The following is a 25,354-nucleotide window of genomic DNA, read 5'->3' on the forward strand; positions in this document are numbered from 1 at the left end:
TGAGTCCCACCATTTATTAGGATCGCTTTGTTTTGGATATCTCATCGATTTCAAAACTAATTTTTATCAAATAAACTTTGAATTCTTCTTAGAATCATAACAGAAATTGTTTATATATATGAATGAGGACACAACATTGCTTCCTAGGCTAATTTCTCTTCTTTTCTCTTCTTTTCTTTCTCTCTACTGCATTTTTGGTGCAGTGTGCTGGAAAATATGTAGACATACCCCCCTACCCCTCACATATACAATAAAGGACACAGCGCTTGTTTGCATGAATGTGTGAAGATATTACACTGCAAATGCAACATTGACCTTGTTTCAATAAATGTATGAGGACATTACACTGCAAATTTACCACAGAAATTGTTTACATATATGAACGAGGATACAACATTGCTCCCTATGCTAATTTCTCTTCTTTTCTCTTCTTATTCTTTCTCTCTATTGCATTTTTGGTGCAGTGTGCTGGCAAGGGTGTAGACATACACCTCCCCCTCCCCCTCCCCCATCCTTATAGACTAAAGAACAAAGTAGTTTCGGAGAGAAATAAATGAGTGAGAATATTACACTGCAAATGCAACATTGAACTTGTTTCAATAAATGTATGAGGACATTACACTGCAAATTTGACACAGAAATTGTTTACATGAATGAGGACATTACATTGCTTCCTATGCTAATTTCTCTTCTTTATCTTTCTCTCTATTGCATTTTTGGTCCAGTGTGCTGGCAATGGTGTAGACATGCCCCTCCCCCTGATACACTAAAGAACACACAACTTGTTTGCAAAAATGTGTGAGAATATTACACTGCAAATACAACAATGAACTTGTTTCAATAAATGTATGAGGACATAACACTGCAAATTTGACACAGAAATTGTTATCATATTCAAACGAGGACATACCATAGCTGAGCTATCAGCATATTTATTGAGGATCCCTATAGAAACCCTTTGCAGGTATTACTTACCACAGATTCTTCCATATCTTCATGAGCATCTTTTCCACTGTTTCCTCCATTTACTGGGGTTTCCTTAGCCAGAGTGGACTGCAATTCATAAGAAAAAGACATAAAACATTTCATCATTGAAATATAGAACTATATGAGGACATCACAACAGCAAATTCATCCAAGAAATTGTTTATATATAAGAATGAGGACATTACATTGCTTCCTGTGCTATTTCTCTTCTTTTTCTCTTCTTTTGCTTTCTCTCTACTGCATTATTGGTGCAGTGTGCTGGCAAGGGTGTAGACATACACCTCCCCCCTCCCTTATACACTAAAGAACAAAGTAGTTTAGGAGAGAAATAAATGTGTGAGAATATTACACTGCAAATGCAACATTGAACTTGTTTCAATAAATGTATGAGGACATTACACTGCACAGAAATTGTTTATATATATGAATGAGGACATTACATTGCTTCCTATGCTAATTTCTCTTCTTTTCTCTTCTTTTTCTTTCTCTCTACTGCATTTTTGGTGCAGTGTGCTGGAAAATGTGTAGACATACCCCCCTACCCCTCACATATACAATAAAGGACACAGCGCTTGTTTGCATAAATGTGTGAAGATATTACACTGCAAATGCAATATTGACCTTGTTTCAATAAATGTATGAGGACATTACACTGCAAATTCAACACAGAAATTGTTTACATATATGAACGAGGACACAACATTGCTCCCTATGCTAATTTCTCTTCTTTTCTCTTCTTATTCTTTCTCTCTATTGCATTTTTGGTGCAGTGTGCTGGCAAGGGTGTAGACATACACCTCCCCCTCCCCCTCCCCCATCCCTATACACTAAAGAACAAAGTAGTTTATGAGAGAAATAAATGAGTGAGAATATTACACTGCAAATGCAACATTGAACTTGTTTCAATAAATGTATAAGGACATTACACTGCAAATTTGACACAGAAATTGTTTACATGAATGAGGACATTACATTGCTTCCTATGCTAATTTCTCTTCTTTGTCTTTCTCTCTATTGCACTTTTGGTGCAGTGTGCTGACAATGGTGTAGACATGCCCCTCCCCCTGATACATTAAAGAACACACAACTTGTTTGCAAAAATGTGTGAGAATATTACACTGCAAATACAACAATGAACTTGTTTCAATAAATGTATGAGGACATAACACTGCAAATTTGACACAGAAATTGTTATCATATTCAAACGAGGACATACCATAGCTGAGCTATCAGCATATTTATTGAGGATCCCTATAGAAACCCTTTGCAGGTATTACTTACCACAGATTCTTCCATATCTTCATGAGCATCTTTTCCACTGTTTCCTCCACATACTGGGGTTTCCTCAGCCAGAGTGGACTGCAATTCATAAGAAAAAGACATAAAACATTTCATCATTGAAATATAGAACTATATGAGGACATCACAACAGCAAATTCATCCAAGAAATTGTTTATATATAAGAATGAGGACATTACATTGCTTCCTGTGCTATTTCTCTTCTTTTTCTCTTCTTTTGCTTTCTCTCTACTGCATTATTGGTGCAGTGTGCTGGCAAGGGTGTAGACATACACCTCCCCCCTCCCTTATACACTAAAGAACAAAGTAGTTTAGGAGAGAAATAAATGTGTGAGAATATTACACTGCAAATGCAACATTGAACTTGTTTCAATAAATGTATGAGGACATTACACTGCACAGAAATTGTTTATATATATGAATGAGGACATTACATTGCTTCCTATGCTAATTTCTCTTCTTTTCTCTTCTTTTTCTTTCTCTCTACTGCATTTTTGGTGCAGTGTGCTGGAAAATGTGTAGACATACCCCCCCTACCCCTCACATATACAATAAAGGACACAGCGCTTGTTTGCATAAATGTGTGAAGATATTACACTGCAAATGCAATATTGACCTTGTTTCAATAAATGTATGAGGACATTACGCTGCAAATTCAACACAGAAATTGTTTACATATATGAACGAGGACACAACATTGCTCCCTATGCTAATTTCTCTTCTTTTCTCTTCTTATTCTTTCTCTCTATTGCATTTTTGGTGCAGTGTGCTGGCAAGGGTGTAGACATACACCTCCCCCTCCCCCTCCCCCATCCCTATACACTAAAGAACAAAGTAGTTTATGAGAGAAATAAATGAGTGAGAATATTACACTGCAAATGCAACATTGAACTTGTTTCAATAAATGTATAAGGACATTACACTGCAAATTTGACACAGAAATTGTTTACATGAATGAGGACATTACATTGCTTCCTATGCTAATTTCTCTTCTTTGTCTTTCTCTCTATTGCACTTTTGGTGCAGTGTGCTGACAATGGTGTAGACATGCCCTCCCCCTGATACATTAAAGAACACACAACTTGTTTGCAAAAATGTGTGAGAATATTACACTGCAAATACAACAATGAACTTGTTTCAATAAATGTATGAGGACATAACACTGCAAATTTGACACAGAAATTGTTTGCATATTCAAACGAGGACATACCATAGCTGAGCTATCAGCATATTTATTGAGGATCCCTATAGAAACCCTTTACAGGTATTACTTACCACAGATTCTTCCATATCTTCATGAGCATCTTTTCCGCTGTTTCCTCCATTTACTGGGGTTTCCTTAGCCAGAGTGGACTGCAATTCATAAGAAAAAGACATAAAACATTTCATCATTGAAATATAGAACTATATGAGGACATCACAACAGCAAATTCATCCAAGAAATTGTTTATATATAAGAATGAGGACATTACATTGCTTCCTGTGCTATTTCTCTTCTTTTTCTCTTCTTTTTCTTTCTCTCTACTGCATTTTTGGTGCAGTGTGCTGGCAAGGGTGTAGACATACCCCTCCCCCCCCCTCCTATACACTAAAGAACAAAGTAGTTTATGAGAGAAATAAATGTGTGAGAATATTACACTGCAAATGCAACATTGAACTTGTTTCAATAAATGTATGAGGACATTACACTGCGCAGAAATTGTTTATATATATGAATGAGGACATTACATTGCTTCTTATGCTAATTTCTCTTCTTTTCTCTTCTTTTTCTTTCTCTCTACTGCATTTTTGGTGCAGTGTGCTGGAAAATGTGTAGACATACCCCCCTACCCGTCACATATACAATAAAGGACACAGCGCTTGTTTGCATAAATGTGTGAAGATATTACACTGCAAATGCAACATTGACCTTGTTTCAATAAATGTATGAGGACATTACACTGCAAATTTAACACAGATATTGTTTACATATATGAACGAGGACACAACAATGCTCCCTATGCTAATTTCTCTTCTTTTCTCTTCTTATTCTTTCTCTCTATTGCATTTTTGGTGCAGTGTGCTGGCAAGGGTGTAGACATACACCTCCCCCTCCCCCTCCCCCATCCCTATACACTAAAGAACAAAGTAGTTTAGGAGAGAAATAAATGAGTGAGAATATTACACTGCAAATGCAGCATTGAACTTGTTTCAATAAATGTATGATGACATAAAACTGCAAATTTGACACAGAAATTGTTTACATATATGAATGAGGACATTATATTGCTTCCTATGCTAATATCTCTTCTTTTTCTTTCTCTCTATTGCATTTTTGGTGCAGTGTGCTGGCAATGGTGTAGACATGCCCCTCCCCCTCCTCCCCCCCCCCCCCCCCACCGCGATACACTTCAGAACACAGCACTTGTTTGCATAAATATGTGAGATTATTACACTGCAAATGCAACATTGAACTTGTTTCAATAAATGTATGAGGATATTACACTCCACAGAAATTGTTTATTGCCATATGAATGAGGACATTACATTGCTTCCTATGCTAATTTCTCTTCTTTTCTCTTCTTTTTCTTTCTCTCTCCTGCATTTTTGAAGCAGTGTGCTGGCAAGGGTGTAGACATACCCCCTCCCCCTCCCCTATACACTAAAGAACACAGCACTTGTTTGCATAAATGTGTGAGAATATTACACTGCAAATGCAACATTGAACTTATTTCAATAGATGTATGAGGACATTACACAGGTCTGCAAATTTGACACAGAAATTGTTTACATATATGAACGAGGACACAACATTGCTCCCTATGCTAATTTCTCTTCTTTTCTCTTCTTTTTCTTTCTCTCTACTGCATTATTGGTGCAGTGTGCTGGCAAGGGTGTAGACATACCCCTTCTCCCTCCCCCTCCCCCCTCCCCCTCCCCCCTCCCTTTACACTAAAGAACGAAGTAGTTTCGGAGAGAAATAAATGAGTGAGAATATTACACTGCAAATGCAACATTGAACTTGTTTCAATAAATGTATGAGGACATTACACTGCAAATTTTACACAGAAATTGTTTACATTTATGAATGAGGACATTACGTTGCTCCCTATGCTAATTTCTCTTCTTTTTCTTTCTCTCCATTGCACTTTTGGTGCAGTGTGCTGGCAATGGTATAGACATGCCCCTCCCCCTGATACACTAAAGAACACACAACTTGTTTGCAAAAATGTGTGAGAATATTACACTGCAAATACAACAATGAACTTGTTTCAATAAATGTATGAGGACATAACACTGCAAATTTGACACAGAAATTATTATCATATTCAAACGAGGACATATCATAGCTGAGCTATCAGCATATTTATTGAGGATCCCTAAAGAAACCCTTTGCAGGTATTACTTACCACAGATTCTTCATGAGCATCTTTTCTGCTGTTTCCTTTATTTACTGGGGTGTCCTTGGCCAGAGTGGACTGCAATTCATGGGAAAAGGCATAAAACATTTCATTATTGTCTTGATAGTTTCATAGTTGCACAAATAAGACGGTCATATTCTTAAATATCAACTGGTCAAATTTATTATTTCTCTCCTAAAATACTTGTACGATTGAGGGCATTATATTGCTGAGTTGCTTATTTCTCTTCCTCTCGCTTTTTTAATTCTCCACTGTTTTATTTATGCAGAAAATTGTCGCCATTTTGTGTTTTTTTTTTTGGGGGGGGGGACAATTGGGGAGGAAGACTTGAGAATCAAGTTTTGGCAAACAATTTTTTTTTCATTAAGCACCCTGGAATTTTTTGAAACAATTGATAAATTACCACTTAACAGAATATTCCTAAAGGACGTTTTCTGAGGGTTTATTCTGAAATGTGGACCTGTCTATCAAAGTGAGATCCTTTTTTTATAGCTAAGTTTAGTCATTTACACACTGTAAGGACCACCTGTATTACGTAAGTTCAGCAGGGTTTTTTTTCTTTTACAATGGAATTACCTTGAATGTCAAAGGTCTACTAATGTTAGGTTACTTTATAAGCAAGTTTTTCACATTTAAGGTCCACCTTTTAACAAGTGCATACACTAGAATAAGCAACAAAAACATATATATTCACTTACCTGTCGCCACGGTAAATTCTCTACTCCATAGTCGTATGTCAGTTCAACACCTTCTTTAAGGTCCACCAAAGCAAACAGGCACAGATGGGGGAAGCTATCATCAAATGTGACCTTTTTCATGATGCTATTTGGACGGATGTGTTCATCGTTGACCCACCTTGCCAGGCAAGAATTGCTATCTGATGCATCAATCCTGGAGAGAGTGAACATTTGTTTGTTTGTTTTTTATTGTTCCATATTCCACATTTCAACAAATACATAAAACATAAACATCACAATACAAAAGCCTGGATGAATTGTCACGTACAGCTTATAAGACAATAAAACATGTGAAATATGAGGAATCTACATAGAAGCATTGCTTGTAGGGTGTAGATTCCCCTAGAAAATATGAAAGGAATTTTACAAAAATTCACTACTCTAGTATAATGAAAGGGCACTTGACTAAATGTTTTCAGAAAGCAGGGGGTATAATTGCTACCCTGAACTATGTCAGTATCAAGTTGATGGAATGTGTAACATTCATGGAAAGTTTCAACAATAATGTGTTAACTAAGTATGCTGTAAGCTCTATTTGATTGTATCCAAAACCAAAACATGGAACACTATCTTTATCTCCAAGCTTCCATAGTTTTTGTAGATTTTATCTACAGATGTTACATATTTAGCAAAGAAATAGAAAGTTTTAAGCCCTAAGAACACATTTCTGTATGAAGTGACAATGGTTTAGTCTTAATAAAATGGAAAAATCAGATGCAGTTACTGCATATCATCGCTAGGGTATCTACAAAATGTCAAATGTTCAGGAGAGCCAAAAAACATGGCAGCCAAAGACTATATCAAATGGGAGAGCCTTCCCTTTGACATGCCATTTGTGGCTTCATTTTTGGGTAAGATGGCTGGGATTTGGACAGGACATCCCTTAACCCTAACTAGGCCGGGCTATTTAGGTAGATGATAGAGCCGGGGGTGGGGGGGGGGGGGGGGGGGGGGGGGGGGGCCCCAGATCTCGACCGCGCGATCGCGACGAAAATTGGCACACGCATTGCCTATGATGTAATCTAAAGTACCATGAAGTTAATTTTTTCAAAAATTATCATTTACACTAAATTATGCTAATTTATGCATAATGATGCATGAAATCAGACAATTTGGTATAAATCACTAAATAAAGCTCAAAACAGGCACATTTTAGGTGTGAATATTCTTTTTAGTGTCCTTAGCAAATGTAAGAGAAAAAAATTGCACAATCAGAATAAATTTCCTAAGTATTTTATTGTTTTTTGAATTTCTTATGTATTTCCTCGTTTTTGTTTTTGTTTTTTTCAATGAAATTTGTCCGTGACATTGTTCTGAACAAGAAAATGCATTATTAATTGATTTTAATCAATAAACCCCCAAAATAATCATACTTTTATGAAATTTGCCTCTAAACACAGTTTGCATTGAAATTGTACACAAATTCACGTTTTTGAGCAATTTTTGGTTTGACATGCACGTGCATATTTATGCGCAACTTCGGAACTGCGCACCCGGGCATCGCAAATTTGGTGTCAAAAGATGCGGGAGACTCGAAAGAAAAAAGTCATGAAACGTTGCGGCGATAGCTTCTCGCGATAGCGATACATCGCGCGAAACGTTGAGGGGGGGGGGCCTCGGAGGCCCCCCCCCCCCCCCCCCCCCCCCCCCCCCCCCCCCCCGCCTAGTTAGGGTTAACTGATGTGTGTGACCATTAATCCAAAAAAGTCATTTTCACCAAAATTGCAGATACAAGGTCTTGTCGCCCCAGCGATGATATACGCTTTTGCCCATGCCTGCTGCACAGTAACTCTGCATTACGGGAAGTGCACAAGTCAACACCAAAAAGTGTGCACCCGCTTGACGTCCTCGTGTTTTTGAGTGTGGGGGCACAAGATTACTGTATTAATTTGCATGTTGCGTATGTCCAGCGTATGGACCCGTCCGCTAGTGATGAAATGATTACATTATATGCGATTCAGATGTTACTTTTTACAAATGACTTTTCTGCATAGAGTAGTCAGTGTGTTTTTGATTCCATTTCAGTTTCAGGACAATGATTTTTCCCAGTCTATCAGGAGGCCCGAGTGGTGAGGATAGCAAACACATCCAGACTATCAGGGGGGTAAGCTATGGGACAGCATACAAATGACGCACAGGTCTGAGTGCAATCCGTCAGAATTGTGTGCATAAGGTAAACTAATAAGGAAATGCTTAAACCCACGAGGTGAAGCCGAGTGGGTTTTAGGCTAAAACTCCATAGTTACCGCATGCACACTATTCTGACTGATGCATGAAAGACATGTGCGTCATCTATGTTATAGAATGGGGGGGGGGGAATTTTTTTTGCCAGAAATCCATTTTTTGGTCATGTTACCTGATGGCAAATTTACGGGATGCATTTCCTTTTGGCTTGCAATAGATGAAAGCCCAAAAATCTTGCATCCAGTACTTCAAAATCATCTGGATTCATGGCAAAAGTACTGGATGCATGATTTTTTAGCAAATAGGCATCTCGTACTGAGTGCGCAAATGTTTATTTAGTGCTTCAAGTGTGCATACTCTTGCTACAAGTGATAAGTGAAACGATAACATATTTACCACTGTGTGGTAGCTTGAGGCCAGTAGATATCAACACACAGCTCTCGACCAATGGGATCGCAGGATTTTGGCTACTCTTTCAGGCTATTGGTCTTTTATCTCTGTCTCTCTTCTCTGAGACGAGATTGAACTTTAGCCCTTTGTGTACCAGCGACTTTGGGTGGAGTGTCCAATGCTGTGAGGTTTTCTCTGTCAATTGGAACTCAAAACACACAGCGGGTTAATCTCCATAATCTTACAGACTCTGTTTAAAGGGAGAGTCTCCCCAAATGAAGGCATCAATATTAGTAGAACACATCAGTGAAGTTGATGGAACTCTTATAAGTTGAATCGCCTACTCAGATGGTGATCAGAAATTAAGACTATAAATTGTTTCATCTTTACACTTATCATGATGCTCGTAGACATGTTTCAGTCACCATTCAAAAGAAGAGACCAAGTTAGGGAGTTAAAAGTTTTAGAAGTTTTTTAGGTTCCCCTATCCTATTTGTATGAACAAACTGGCGTTGTCTGTAATATTAAATTTGCATGTTGTAATTTCTTGACCATACAGCATTGAGATACACTGCTAATAAAAAGTTTTCTATCAAATGATTTAAGTAAATTTTTGTAACAAAAATCATTTGATAAAACCTTTCACTCTTTTCTCCTCTCTCCCAAGATGGGCTATGGCGGTCGAGCTCTGAACCTCCTACAGAAGTACTACCGGGGTGAGTTTCCCAGCATGACGGAAACAGCTGAAACCAAGACTATCAGCACAGTGGAGAAAGAGGTAAGGCTTCAGAAGAATGCGATAGTCCATGGTGCACTGAAGCATGGACATGGCAGCATTTTGTAAGTTTAAATGTTTTTTATAACATTTTGAGCAGTTAGTGAAGACAATATGACATAAGACTTGGTCAAAATTGAGTGCACATTCTGACATGTCAGAAATTTTCTCCTGAAAAGGGATAATATGTGTGCCTTATTCTGTCACTGCGATTCTTGATCACGAGTTCAACCTGTTCTGAAATTATCTTACAAGTCAAAATTTGCACAAGATTATACCTGTGAAATATTAGTTAGGTTCTCACGCTGTTCCTAAACTTTAAGTTTAGGTTAAAAACTTAACTCTCGATGATTAGCTTGTAGTTTAGCACGGTGTGGATGCACTCAAAAGTTAGCAATCTTAAAGTTTAGTCATCTTACACAGGGTTCATCAAGGTTCATCTTAGGGTTTAAGCTCTCTCCACAAGCCACGGGGGGTCCCCACTTGTAGTTTCGCTTTGTGTGGACAGTCACACAATAATCAATGAGCTCATGAGTTAGCATGCATTGCGTCTCGTTCGCTGCGCTATTTCATATGGGCACAAGGTCATCCAGCAAAGACTCTGCACTTCCGTTGTAATCATCGAATGGGGCTCGCTTGTAAGTTGTAACTTAAAGTTTAGGTGCGTGTGTGAACTTGAGTCATGAATTCACGAGTGGAGCTAATCATCGACTGTTAGATTTTTAACCTAAACTTCAAGTTTGGCAACTGGGTGTGAACGTAACTAGTGAGTGTACAGTGTTTATAGTACAATGTATATTGAATGGCGATGAATGAGAAACTATGGTATATTGTATGAGGTACATTTAGGGCCAATATTGTGTGAATCGAGGATGAGTGCAATTTTGGCCCTAGTGAGGGACTAGACAGAGTATGGTGTATTATTTCACAGCCACTGACAAGGGTAGCCTATGGGGAAGTGATACATTGTTCTATGCATTTTCCTGAATATGCTGTTGTTTTGCACAGTGAGAAATCAAGCAGACGAGAGTGAGTACACATTTTGAGTGCACCGTTAAAACATCCTGGAGCGACAATATTTGTGTTTGTCAAGATATTTGTGTAACTGTCATAGAATTTGATCATAAAAGCATGGTGCTACATAAGCACTTACCCGTTTGCCCAGGGCAAGTGAAAATCAAAGTCAGGCAAGTGTTTTGGAACAATGAGAAAATAATGCTTGCCTGAAATTGCCTGAAATTGCCTACTTGCCTGAAAAAAGAGTGACTAAATATTTTGCTTGGGCAAGCAAAATATTTAGTCGCTCTTTTTTCTTTTTCCTTTTCACAAATGTAAAGGCAGCTATACAGAAGCCTCAAAATCATGACTGTTTAGTAATGCAATGTACTTTGATTCATCTATATTCTAAGCAACTTGCCAACACTTAGATGTAGAATCTGTGTACACGAAGAAGTCCTAATGCAATGCAACACCAACACTCGATCAAACCAAGTTTGTTACTCCAACATGTTTGAGCATGCAAACCAATATGTGCTTTATCAAGCTCTTGATATACAAGTGATTTTGTCCATCATTTTTTTTTTTTATATATATATATCTTTGGACTTTACTTTTGGGCAAGTTAAATTCATGTTCGGGCAGTGTTTTGCAACAATTTGAAAATTTGCTTGCCAGGCTGGGCAAATTGTAAAAAAAAAAAAAAGTTGTGTAACACTCTGATAAAAGTTAGTCTCTTTCATGAAATCGTCATAGTAAATATTCATTTCCAAAACCAATTGTCCTTTTGTTTTTAATTTACAAGGCTGTCGGCTTGCTGGAAGAGGTGATCTCCCCTCGGAAGAACTTACCCCCTCTATTGGCCAAACTGAGCGAGAGACCAGCCGAGAGTCTGGACTACCTTGGAGTGTCCTACGGTCTGACAGCTGACCTCCTCAAGTAAAGCCACATCAGGGGGGCATTTCATGAACCATTTTAGTTGGATACTTTTCTAACAAACTGTTACAAGCTACTGAAATCCTTGCAACTAATTGGCTGAGAGCAAATTTTAACTCTTCATAAAATGCCCCCAGGGGGTGCATTTTTTCGTTTGTCGGACAAAATTCTTCATAAAATGCACCCCAGGGGGGCATTTTTTAAAGAGTTTTGTCTGACAAGTTTGTCGGACAAATTCGCTCTCAGACAATTAGATGCAAGGATTTCAATAGCTTATAACAGTTTGTCCGAAGAAATATCTGGCAAATCGTTTCATGAAATGCCCCCCTGGTGCCACCCACTGTTCATCTTTTCATTGCTAGGCAGCAGAAGTTTTTGTGAAGCATTTTTTTTTCAATTAGTGTACCAGTGTATGCCGCATTATTCACATCTTTTTTTTCTACTGTATATGCCTTATATTTTTTGAGTTGTTTTTTTTTTTCCAATTTCCCAAGTCTGATGCTATTCACAAAATCAACAACATGCCAAAACATTAATTCTGATCCCGAAATGCGACATGCACGCATACATTTTTCCGATCATCACTGTACATACAACTGTACCAATCACGAATTTGATCTCTCGCAGAATTGCTGGTTCGCGCAAATTTAGACTCGCTAAATACTGTAGATGTCGCATGTAGTTTAACTGTACATACTGTATCACATATAGTCTAACTGTACATACAGTACATGTGCAATTTTTTTTTTTTTTTTCATTGCCAATCACTCTACTTTCCACACTGTCACCTACTGTCACACACCCATCCCAGTTAAGCTTCAGGGACAAGTTGCTATCCGGATTATATCTTTCAAGGCCCAAGATATATTTTTGACATTTTTCTTTATTGCTTTTTAATAATGTAAGTGCTATTTTTACCTGTTGAGGAGTGAAAAGGTGTTCATGGCAATTCATGTGTAGAGTTTGTTCTTCATTCTGTTCTGTTCTATATCATATTGAGATAGCACAGATTAAAGTCTGTACAAATTACACACACAAAAAAAAAGATGTGAGTCAAGGATTGCTTTAACTGTCACGATGAGGTATAAGTTTTTATCCTTCAATCAGTGAGAGTTCATCAGCTGACTTTGTTTCTTTGTGTATCAGTAAAGGGATAAATCCCTCCTAGAAACACATTCACAGTTATAGAAAATGATAGTTGTAACACTAATAGCAACGTTTCAAACCTTTGCAGCTGTGTTGAACCCACAAACTCATTCCACGCTCATTGGATTCAGAGACGAGCAATCTTACTCACTCAGCTTCCATGATAAACTTTCACCTCTCGATGGCAAAGAACACTACATACAGCTCTTCTGTCGTGTTGAAGTTTGTATACTATGCATTCACAGCTGTTCTATATTTCTTGTTATGATCTCCAGATTCTGGAAGAAGGCCGGCTTTGTTCCAGTCTATTTGCGGCAAACAGCTGTAAGTATCGTTTCAGTCACAGTGTTTTGACGTGATACTATTATTGTGTGAAGACTTGATCAATTTGACAAAGGTCGCCTTTATGACCCGAGCTAATGTAGAGCTATGTAGGCATTTCATGTTCTTCGCAATTTAGATGCATCAGAGATAAGTACTGTAAAGAAAAAAAATATTTGTGGCATGAAATTTTCAAAAATTTGAGCCAACAGCCATTTTCGTGGCGTGAAAGTTTTGTGAATTGTCAGTGGCATTCAATACAGGTAGTGTAGAGAAGAAAGCTTTTCAATGTGTGTATTTTAGTTTTGTGAATCTTGGCTCTCGCGAAATGAATGAAATTAAAATGCACAGGAACATTTCTGGTTTTACAGTTTTTTGCTTGTTTTTTTGTTTCTTAATGGAGCACAGAACTTTCTCACCTTTAACTAGAATGGAAGACATGATAACATGTACAGCTGGTTCAATAGATCTCGCAGGGGCTTGAACCTAGGTCCTTTTGTTTGGAAGGCAGATACATTTAACCACCAAGCCAGCTTTAATACCATCATGATTTATGATCATTAGACTGTGACACATCTTCCAGTGGGTGGAAAACATTGATGGTGATTAAATGATGTTATCAAGACAGCCTGAATCCATTTTCGTCATTGTTTGTCCTTGTCCAGAATGATCTCACGGGGGAACACTCGTGTATCATGTTGAAGACTGTCCAGGAACCTGACACCGAGGGCGCTGATCAGGATCCGTGGCTCGTCGCATTTTGGAAAGGTGATTTGCCCATCAGAAGTGTCTAAATGCATATCATCAAACTACCTTGAGAACACTTCCTTGGGAGATAGCATGCTCCATATACTTGGACTACAGTGCCCTGCGCCTGTTGCTTTGTCTTTACAATAAACTTTGTTTCTTTATTTCAAATGAATTCACTCCAAAAGTTAATGAGAGTGTAAATAAGACTTTCATTTGAAGCCATTGTACTTAATCAAATTATCACTGTTGAATTAAAATCAGCAAGTATCTAACAGCTCATCATATTTCATTCTAAAGTCAGAAAACAAATTCCTGAAAAAAGATCAGTTACCAAGGTGAAAGTAGTATCTTTCAATGTTCCAAATTGTCTTCTTCTTTTAAGTGACATGCATATTAGAGGCAGACCAGTGAATATTCAGAGGATCGTATCGTGCATGTCAATGTATACCAATATATTTTGATTGCATTTGAGCATAATTTTCTTTCTCAAAATGGGCAGGGAATTGAATTGAAGTGAATGAAAACTATCTGCATTTATGTCAAGCATTATTTGATGCACTGATATTGCAAAATTTGACTAGCTTAAAATTCCCAGGGCAACATGCAAAAAAAAAAAAAAAAGTATGTCACTATGCTTTGGCAGATGATGAATACAGCCAGGTCAATTGACATACTATGAATGGCCAAATGAGGGCTAGATCATCACACCTTTGTTGTTCAACCAAAAACACTCTAACCAGAGGACAAACTTTTTTTTTCCCCACATCATGCTTCGTCCTGTATTTTTCATCCTTTTTCTTAGATTTCAGGAGACGGTTCTTGTCCCTCTGTGCCTACCAGTTCAGGGCATTCACACCGGCCCTGGGTCTCAGTGTGCTGCACCACAAACAGTACAAAGTGGATGCTAGAGGTGGGCCTTCTAACTCTTGACGTGCTAACACAATTTTACATGCATGGGACTGTTTATATTTGCACCATCAGATACAATTTGACATTCTCTGACATGCTTTATACAGTACCTTTCCTCCAATGTGACTGATTTTCATTTGTTCTTTTTTTTTAATTACAGAACTCATATTTTCTTTTCTTGAGTAGAATTATAATTATAATTTATAAAGTAGAATTTGTGATATTATTACTGGTTGTGGATAACCTTCAGTTGTGCATACAGTACCACCGAAATCTTTTCTCATAGATTTCACTACTGAGTGTTGACCAAATTGTCTCGTTTTAGGGATTTTGAGTCTGTTCTTTCATACCTTGAGTCTATGACTGTGTATGGGCATTACAAACTGTTATTTGAACTGTCTGAATTTTGGTGTACAAATATTTAACATTTGGCTGTGTGAGATAGTGTATAAATATTAAATTCATGATACAAAGGGATGCTAACTGTTACTTTTATGTTGCAGAATTTGGTTCTGTTTTATGCCAGCAATCTCGCAGGTTTCTTGGAAAATACTGCCTGTCCCAAATTATGTTACAGGTACTTCTCATTTCTTTTTACGTGAAGTTAAGAATAACTCTGTCCATGTAAAATATACCTTTCCAACCCTCATGAACTTACAATGCTGTTTACACATTTGGAATTCCTGGATACATTGAAAAAGGTTGTTCATTTTTGGAATTGCCAGATGCTTGATGAATAATTTTTTTTTGGAATTTAGTCTTGCCCTTTCCTCCTCTCATTCTTGTGTTTCCTTGTTATGTCAGGCATGACGGCGTCTGAGTTAGAGCTCTACTGCACCAAGTACGATGTCCAGCGACTGGAGCTGTACTCCAGAAACATGGCTGACTACCATCTCATCACAGACCTTCTGCCGGCCATTGCCCAGCTTGTCTTCCTCAAGAAGCTTGACCTTCACCTCTCTGCAGCCCAGTCGGTATGATCAGACCAAAAAATATAAATGATACTGTCCATCCATTCTCTTGCATTTAACCCTATTCTAACAGGGGGGTCAAATTGACCCCCCCCCCCTCGACATTTCGTGCCCCGATTCCGCAACGTGCAGAGATTTTGCCGCGTCGTTTCAATAGCAGATCTTTGCGATCTGCTATGAAGGCCTTTCATTAGCCCTCAATAGCCAATCACTAAATATTTGTGTACAGTATGTCTAACACAATCATGATCTGGATCGTAGAGTCATCATGGTGATCGTGTCAGATCAATTTCAATCATGGCACAAATTGTGATAGACATGTAGTTCTAAGCAAAAATTCCATGGTCAGCTAATAATGGCTAATCATACTGTGCATCTTATATGGCATGTGTCAACCCAGCATAGAGCTCTTCTTGTATTTAGTGAGTCCATAAGGGCGGTAACAAGTTGAATTCCTGTTGCCCTATCGGTGACTGTGAACCAAAAGTATCGTTCAATCGCTCAGTATATAATCTTGTTGTAGCATGTGTTACTTGCAAAGGAGTTGTTCCTATCTGATCATTTAATTTTCTAATTGCTGAAACTAGCAGTATTCCTTTTCACATGCAAATTTGCAATTGTTGACAAAGGTCGAAGGTGTGCTCTCCGAAGAGTCAATATTCTTTCAACTCAATACTCACACTATGTGGCAGACAGGTCTCGGGTAAATTTGAGTTTATATTTAATATGGTAAAATGTTTTCATTAGTATTGTATAGTCAAGAAATGGTTGTATGGAAGCACTTGGCCAATGGTCTTAAGTCCCTCTAAAGGACTAAAGCAATAAGGAGAAAATGCTTATCCTGCATCCAAAATGAGGGAGAAGTCTGTGAAAATTTTGGTATTACTGAATTTCCAAAATACATCAACTGTATCCTGTCACAGTTTGTGATAAAGAAGAGTGCGAAGGCTGAAATGGATCTAAAATGAAATGAGCCCAAATTACAAATATACTGTAGTGTTTTTGAAAAATAATGGCATTTGGCAAAGAAAGCAAGAACAAAAAAAAAAAACCCACAACATTGCAAATAGATTCTGGGTTTGGTTTTGAGAATGAAATTAAATGAAATGGGTGTTGGAATGAGAAAATGAAATGATTGGATTTTGAGAATGATATGGAATGACATTGGATTTGTTTGAGAATGTAATGAAATGAAATTATTGAGTTTTGAGAATGAAATGATTAAGTTTAGCAAATGAAGTAATTAAAAGTAAATTGATGGGAATTATGAGAATTGTATAAAATGAAAAAATATGAAATGAAATGAATTGAAATGATTGGGTTTTGAAAATTGAAATTAATTGAAATGAGTTAGTTTTGAGAATGAAATGATTAGGTTAAGGGTAAGCAAATATATAGTGATATGAATTGATGGGGTTATGAGAATGAATGGAATGGAATGAAATGGAATGAAATGAAAATGATATACAGTATGATGCATGTATTAATTAGAACAATCATTCCATGTCTGCTACATTTCACTCAGGCCATCTTGTTAGGTCTCGGTCTTCAGCACAAGACTGTGGACACACTGGAGAAGGAGCTAGACCTACCAGCCTCCCAGATCCTGGGTCTCTTTAACCGTCTGGTGCGGAGAGTGGTCTCAGAGATCAACGGTCTGCTGGAGAGAGAGGTGGAGGCGGGGATGGCGGAGGAGAAAGCTGTTACCATGGAACCCACCAAGCAGACGATGGCTCAGGAATTGGTAAGACTTGAAAGAGAAGAATTTACTTTGTCTGTGGCTGCTGTCTTTGTTTGGTCGTTGTTGTTGTTTTTTTGTTGTTTGCTTGTTTGTCTGTTTTTGTGTATGGTTGTTTGTTTGTGTGTTAAAGTGTTTTTATTCATACCTTATCAGAAGGAAGTCTGTTTAAAAGCTTTTCGTATTGCTTAGTTGTCATGCTGTACCCACCACATATAAATGAATGTGTTTGAAGTTGTGTAATTCCTTTTTAAAAGAAAGCTATACAAGATAATAATTTTCGATAAAAAGTGTGGATAAACTGAGCTCCTTATAGAATGTGTAATACATTTTTTTTAACTCATTTATCATCAAATTTATTTATTCTACAGTTGCTAGTTCAAGTAAAATTATATAAGATTTTGTGATGATAGTGCATTGAACAGTAGAATTTGGTACTGCAATTCACGTTGTCTATGGAATTCTCATGCAAGAAAGTTGTGAACTGATAATTCATGATTAATCATTCAATCATGCAACTACATTTCAACATGAATCTTTTGAAGTATTAATGTAATTGGCCCCAGTAAGAAAGAACACCAATTTTCTCATGTCTCGCATTGCGTCTCTTTGTTTATTTTAGAGGCATTATTTACCATTTGCACATGAAACAAAAACCCAGCTTTTGTGCTTCAAAATGATTCTAAAATGTAAGGGATTTTAAACAAACAATGTAAAAACGTTATTCAGTGTAATCAATGTTAAGTATTGTTAAATATACAACATGTGAACAGTAGTTATAATAGAATTGTTTCTAGAAAAAAACATCCACAGTTATGGTGTAATGAGGAATATTAGTGATATCTCCTTACATTTTATGTTCTTGTTTTATTGCACAATTTTATATGGTAGGATGTTTTGTGATGCAACTGACCTACACATGTGCGTCAAACGTAATAACTTAGAACATTTTTTAAACTCTCAATCGTAGACGATGCCTTTAATCCATCAAGTTAGGATATGAGAGAAAAATGTTTTCTTTTTCTTTATCTATATCATAGGAAGAAGCAGCTGCAGAAATTGAGGCCAAGCAGAAGAAAGAACTGGAGAGATTGAAGACAATGGATCTCAGCCAGTAAGGAAGATTACTTAAAATTTGTTCAGGGCACTGTTTCATGGAAGTTGTCAGTCTCTGACAATTCCCGTGAAGTCCTTGCTTTTGATTGGCTGAGAAGCTCGGTCACTGACTGTTACTAATAGTGATTTTCAGGGTTCCATGACATTTGCTCTTGCAACAATTGCCCCCATGAAACATCTGCATGATAAGTCAAACGTAAATTCTACCCACCAACAAGTAAAACCCTTTACCCTAATTCTAATCCTCATATCAAATTAATCCAAAAACCCATCACAACCCTAACCCTAACCCTAAGTCCTTGGAGAAAATAAGACTGGAGCAATTGTTGCAGGAGCAAATGTCGTGCCACCAAATGTCAGAGACTGACAATTTGTCAGGGCTGACAAATTTCATGAAATGGTGCACAGGCCTAGAAGATGATAGCCTTGGATTGGTGTTGAAATATGGTGTGAAGATTTTGGAGGTGACGGCATTGATCAGCAATGGGGACTGTTTCCATGGTAATGATGATAACAATGAGAATAAAAGACAGATGCTGATGATGGTTGTGTTGGAGGGAAATTCCATCGTGATAGGAAGTTTGTATAGAAATAGAAAATCAGAGATGTGTAGGTAAGTGAAAGTGTAGGGGGAAAAATCGAGCACACAAAGATTTTATGAATTATATAAATTCGGAGAGAACAAGTGAGCTGTTGCGAGTGCTCTTCAAGCGTTCTTCGTGCATCATGTGTTTTAAATCTACCTTTCTCAGATACATAGGGGATAAGCTATGGTACTGCCATGTGTAAATTAGATTACATGGAAGGTGAACTTGGGATACTCGGGTGAGCACAAGACCCGGGTTTCTTGTTTTTCTTCCACTTTCTCAGTAAATGTAAATTACTGATTCTTAAGAAGAAATGTGACCCGCTACAACAAAAGGATCCGAAAGTCGGGTGATGACAGTTTTCTGAAAATGGCATGACATTATTCCCTTACTCTCCTAATTTAATTCCATATATAGCAAAATCCATAAAAGTACCCGGTTGCGGAGATATTGATGATTATATAAGCGCGTGTCAAGTGGTTGAAGAAATCAGAGTTTCGAGATAAAAGCCTTCAAAGTTTTCCTTCCGACGCTATCATGATCAAGGGAAGGCGAGACAGTTTTCACCGCTTGACAATAGAAGGCACGCTCCTAGCGACCTCCACGATGTTCATTCAAGCTTAGCGTCAGGCATTCTACGCACGACCAATCACTAATCAGGATGCCACGCACTGACCAATAAGATCACTCCCTCGTTACTAGGGGCGGAATCTAGCTGAGGCGCTAAATCCAAATCTTCGGACACGGTTCTTTTACGTTGTAAGTCGGAAAATCATGGCCAAGAAAAACGCTGATTTATTGCCTTTCCTTTAATCATTTAGCCTCGAAATTTCGACAGATGATAGACAAAACATTAGACTACAAATTTATGTCAAAAACAGAAATCCGATAGTTTTGACCAATTTTGGTGATGTGACTTCAAACTCGATTTTCTCGGCTCAGCAACCAGCGACTTTAGGATCCTTTTCTTGTAGCGGGTCACAAATTGTCTGAGACTAGAGGACATGGTATTCCTTTGCAAGTGATTAGTTTTGGTTTTGTGAAGAAATGTTGACCGTAGAGTAACTCAGAGGGTGTTGGATCATGATTATTTCTTCAGGTATGCCATCCGGGGCGAGGAGTCTGACTGGCAGGAGGCACTCAAGTCTGGAAAGAGCAAGAGCAGCATCAGCATCAAGGGGTGAGAACCAGCCCAGGATGCGATAATGATGAAGATGAGGAGGATGAGGAGGAGGCTGTTGAGGTTGATGATGGTGATGACGATGGTGTTTGTGATGATAGTGATCATGATTTTGATGATGATTGGGATAATGATTATTACCATGATGTAGTTATTGATGGCAACGTTGATGAGATGATGAAGATGATGATTCTGATTATGGTTATGGTAATAATGATGCTGATGATGAAGTTGATAGTGATGATGATAATGATGATGGTTATTATGATGATGGTGATGATGATGATGATTGCAATAATGCTTATAATAGCATACATAGATACTAAATCTGTTTCTTCCAGCAACTAAAATAATCCGATATCTGTTTGATTGATTTCCATCCAATATTTACGAATGCAGGATAGTGTTGATAGAATGATGAAAATGATGATTCAGATTACGATAATGGTTATAATGATTATAGTGATAACGTTGATGGTGGGATGGTGATTGTGATGATGGTGATGATTTTGATGATGATTGTTGTAATGATTATTACCATGATGTAAATATTGATAACAAAGATGGTGAATCTGATCATGGTAATGGTTATTATGATGATACATGTATTAGTGATGAAGTTGATAGTGGGATGGCGGTGATGACAGTGTTGATAATGATTATAGTAATGAATATGATGATGATGAAGGTGATGGTGATGATTGTGATTATGGTGGTGATGATGATTGTGATAATGGTGGTGATGATGATGATTGTGGTAATGGTGGTGATGATGATTGTGATAATGGTGGTGGTGATAATGATTGTGATAATGGTGGTGATGATGATGATTGTGATAATGGTGTGATGATGATAATTGTGATAATGGTGGTGATGATGATTGTGATAATGGTGGTGATGATGATGATTGTGATAATGGTGTGATGATGATAATTGTGATAATGGTGGTGATGATGATTGTGATAATGGTGGTGATGATGATGACTGTGATAATGGTGGTGATGATGATAATTGTGATAATGGTGGTGATGACGATTGTGATAATGGTGGTGATGATGATAATTGTGATAATGGTGGTGATGATGATTGTGACAATGGTGCTGATGATAATGATTGTGATAATGGTGGTCATGATGATGATTGTGATTATGGTGGTGATGATGATTGTGATAATGGTGTGATGATGATAATTGTGATAATGGTGTGATGATAATGATTGTGGTAATGGTGGTGATGATGATTGTGATAATGGTGGTGATGATGATGATTGTGATAATGGTGGTGATGATGATAATTGTGATAATGGTGGTGATGATGATTGTGACAATGGTGCTGATGATAATGATTGTGGTAATGGTGGTAATGATGATTGTGATAATGGTGGTGATGATGATGATTGTGATAATGGTGGTGGTGATAATGATTGCGATAATGGTGGTGATGATGATGATTGTGATAATGGTGGTGATGATGATAATTGTGATAATGGTGGTGGTGATAATTGTGATAATGGTGTGATGATGATAATTGTGATAATGGTGCTGATGATGATTGTGATAATGGTGGTGATGATGATGATTGTGATAATGGTGGTGATGATGATAATTGTGATAATGGTGGTGGTGATAATTGTGATAATGGTGTGATGATGATAATTGTGATAATGGTGCTGATGATGATTGTGATAATGGTGGTGATGATGATAATTGTGATAATGGTGGTGATGATGATTGTGACAATGGTGCTGATGATAATGATTGTGATAATGGTGGTCATGATGATGATTGTGATTATGGTGGTGATGATGATTGTGATAATGGTGTGATGATGATAATTGTGATAATGGTGTGATGATAATGATTGTGGTAATGGTGGTGATGATGATTGTGATAATGGTGGTGATGATGATGATTGTGATAATGGTGGTGATGATGATAATTGTGATAATGGTGGTGATGATGATTGTGACAATGGTGCTGATGATAATGATTGTGGTAATGGTGGTAATGATGATGATTGTGATAATGGTGGTGATGATGATGATTGTGATAATGGTGGTGGTGATAATGATTGCGATAATGGTGGTGATGATGATGATTGTGATAATGGTGGTGATGATGATGAATGCGATAATGGTGTGATGATGATTGTGATAATGGTGGTGATGATGATAATTGTGATAATGGTGGTGATGATGATAATTGTGATAATGGTGGTGATGATGATTGTGATAATGGTGGTGATGATGATTGTGATAATGGTGCTGATGATGATTGTGATAATGGTGCTGATGATAATGATTGTGGTAATGGTGGTGATGATGATGATTGTGGTAATGGTGATGATGATGATTATTGTGATAATGGGGGTGATGATGATGATTGTGGTAATGATGATGATTGTGATAATGGTGGTGATGATGATTGTGATAATGGTGCTGATGATAATGATTGTGGTAATGGTGATGATGATAATGATTGTGGTAATGGTGATGATGATGATTATTGTGATAATGGTGGTGATGATGATGATTGTGGTAATGATGATGATGATGATGATTATGATGATGATAACTGTGATGATGACTTGAAATTAATGGTGGTGAATGATGACCAGATGAAAATTGCGATGATGATGATGATAACTATGATGATGACATGAAAAATTATGGTGGTGAATGATGATCAGATGAAGATTGTGATGATCACATGATGATGACGAAGGTGGCAATAATGGTGCAGTTGATGGTTTTGATGGTGATTATGTACAGTTGTACTGATGATGAAAATGATAAAATGTTGATGATGAATATAATGATGTTGATGATAATAGTGATGATGGCAAGTTTAAAATTGATGTTGGAACTTGTATGAAGATGTTAGTTATGGATTTAAATGATAGTCATCTTGATTTTTGTAGCTGCATGCTTATGTAAATTTAGATGGATGCAGTATGGAATGAAGATGGTAAGAATAATGTGATTATGTTACAATGATGTAAACGAAACTGAAGGTGATGTTGAATATGTAGATGAAAATAATGATAAAGGCAAGAAAGTAGGGAAGGGATGGGATAAAGTATCCTTTATAATGATCCTGAGAGTATTTTTGAAATTTTTTATCTGAGTGATTTTGAAAGTGGAATAGGAAGAGACAGATGATGATTACCTTTATGTTAATACTTGTGAGAAATAATTCAACATGAAAAACAGAAAGTTGAATCTCTCATCCAATATCTAATAAATTGTCATTCCTTTTATCCATTTGCATTATGGGTGTTGTATCTGTTACTATTAAAATTTGCAAGTTTTTTAGCTGCGTTTTCAAATTAACTTCTTGGCGTTACACAGGACCATCCAGAAAAAGTTGCCAGAGAAGAGGAAAGGGGAATCCAAGAGTAAGGAGAGGGAGGATGGACAGAGTGGTGGAAAGAAGAAGAAGAAGAAATTCAAGCATGGAGCAAAACCGGTGAAATCCTAGTTGCATATGGTTGCGTCGAACAGTCTCGTGATCTTTTGTAAGACTGGCTTTTGCAAAAAGGAAGCTACATGTAGATGGATGGCGGAAGGATGGATTCTTGACAATGACGGCGTCTTGAAACACAGCTCCGGCTCTGATGACATCACGGTCATGTGACTCTTTTCATCTTCTCATTTAATATGGCGTATACTTACATCACCTCTGGTATACCTGGAGTGAAAATGAACAGTTCGCCATGTATGGTACACGTAGGAGGGATTCACTAGAGAAAAAAAGATATTTTGCTGGAGTCACTAACTGGCTCATGAGTGGATCATGTGACGTACCTCACAGCGATTAGATTTTGGGAGAACAGATTTTTGGAACAGGTGTCTTAATAACTCTCTCTCTTGGTTAATCACAGATAAACATGGAGTTCCCTACCTGCAACAGTGATGACGTAAGAATGAAATGCATCATTAGAGATAGTATGATAAACTGACTTTAACCCGTTGAGGATGAGTCTCGAGTATACACGAGTACTTGGGCAAGGTAGTATCTATGAGAAATATGTATTGCAGCAAAATCAGCGCGTTCCTCAACAGGTAAAGAGATAAATTGCAAGTTACAGAAGAAAGCCTTGTGCTTTCCCATTTTCTAACTTTTCCCAGCTGTGATATACCACAAGGACCACAGGTTACTGTTTTCACTTGTACCGTCGTCATTCATTCTTGAGATGCTGATTTCAGGTCTCGGTGGACAGGAAAATAAGCTCCCCCCCCCCCCCCCCCCCCCAATCGGGTTCAGATTACAGGAAGACTGGAACCAATGTCTAAAGGATGACAAGTTGAATAGATCTGCTGTAAATTTCTAAAGTGGAGGAGAATGCTTTACTGCTTTGTGTAGAGGATAACTTTCCCTGCCACATCCTTATTTCATGAACAAATTATTCTGGCCTTTTGTTAGGAGCTTGGGCACTCCTTCACATGCAAGATGCTGCAATGTTGGTCACAGAATTGAGATGAAATGTGCACTCATACATAGAACAACTTTTTTCATTCCAGGTAAATGAAAGTTCGTAATTACTCCCCCCTCCCCCCCCCCCCCCCCCAATTTTTGAATGGTAGTGCTACATTTACAAAGTTCTACAGTAGAGGCCTGATTTTAATTTAGCAACAACAGCAACTAGGAATTTTATGTCGATGTAAGGCAATTTGTCAATCAATTGTAGCCACAGCAACGCTGTTGTACTTGTTCCTTTGTATGTAAGAAGAGAGTTGTGGTGTTAGATAAGGCATCCTTATACCTAGATGCGCATATGTGTGCATCTGCACTGACTATTGAATAAACATGCATATAATGCATAGGCATAGTTCAGCATTGTATATTGAATTATATCAACTGTTTGAAAGTGTCGATCTCGAGGACTGTTTATGATCGTGTAGCTGCATGTGTATTAATTGTGTCCATCTG

At 37.6% G+C, this 25,354-nt stretch overlaps 1 protein-coding gene across 1 annotated transcript; it reads left to right on the forward strand.

Moving 5' to 3' along the window:
• Positions 1-9,665: 9,665 nt before the first annotated feature.
• Positions 9,666-24,524, forward strand: LOC139713693 (RNA cytidine acetyltransferase-like). Its single transcript, XM_071625402.1, has 10 exons — positions 9,666-9,776; positions 11,575-11,708; positions 13,127-13,175; positions 13,838-13,940; positions 14,725-14,832; positions 15,636-15,805; positions 17,328-17,546; positions 18,581-18,654; positions 20,343-20,423; positions 23,773-24,524. The coding sequence occupies exons 1-10, from the start codon at positions 9,666-9,668 to the stop codon at positions 23,900-23,902; spliced, it is 1,179 nt and encodes a 392-aa protein (XP_071481503.1). The 3' UTR covers positions 23,903-24,524.
• The last annotated feature ends 830 nt before the right edge of the window (positions 24,525-25,354 follow it).

Source organism: Diadema antillarum, unplaced genomic scaffold (genome assembly GCF_040938485.1).
Source record: "Diadema antillarum isolate AM-2024a unplaced genomic scaffold, OU_Dant_1.0 scf00000044, whole genome shotgun sequence".
Lineage (NCBI taxonomy): Eukaryota > Metazoa > Echinodermata > Echinoidea > Diadematoida > Diadematidae > Diadema > Diadema antillarum.

Bases quoted from the DNA above. Each gene is read 5' to 3' on its own strand.
- LOC139713693 (XM_071625402.1), top strand. From the start codon at position 9,666: ATGGGCTATGGCGGTCGAGCTCTGAACCTCCTACAGAAGTACTACCGG. The intron at 9,777-11,574 runs GTAAGGCTTCAG...TTAATTTACAAG, and splicing joins TCAGCACAGTGGAGAAAGAG to GCTGTCGGCTTGCTGGAAGA. The intron at 13,941-14,724 runs GTGATTTGCCCA...CCTTTTTCTTAG, and splicing joins GCTCGTCGCATTTTGGAAAG to ATTTCAGGAGACGGTTCTTG.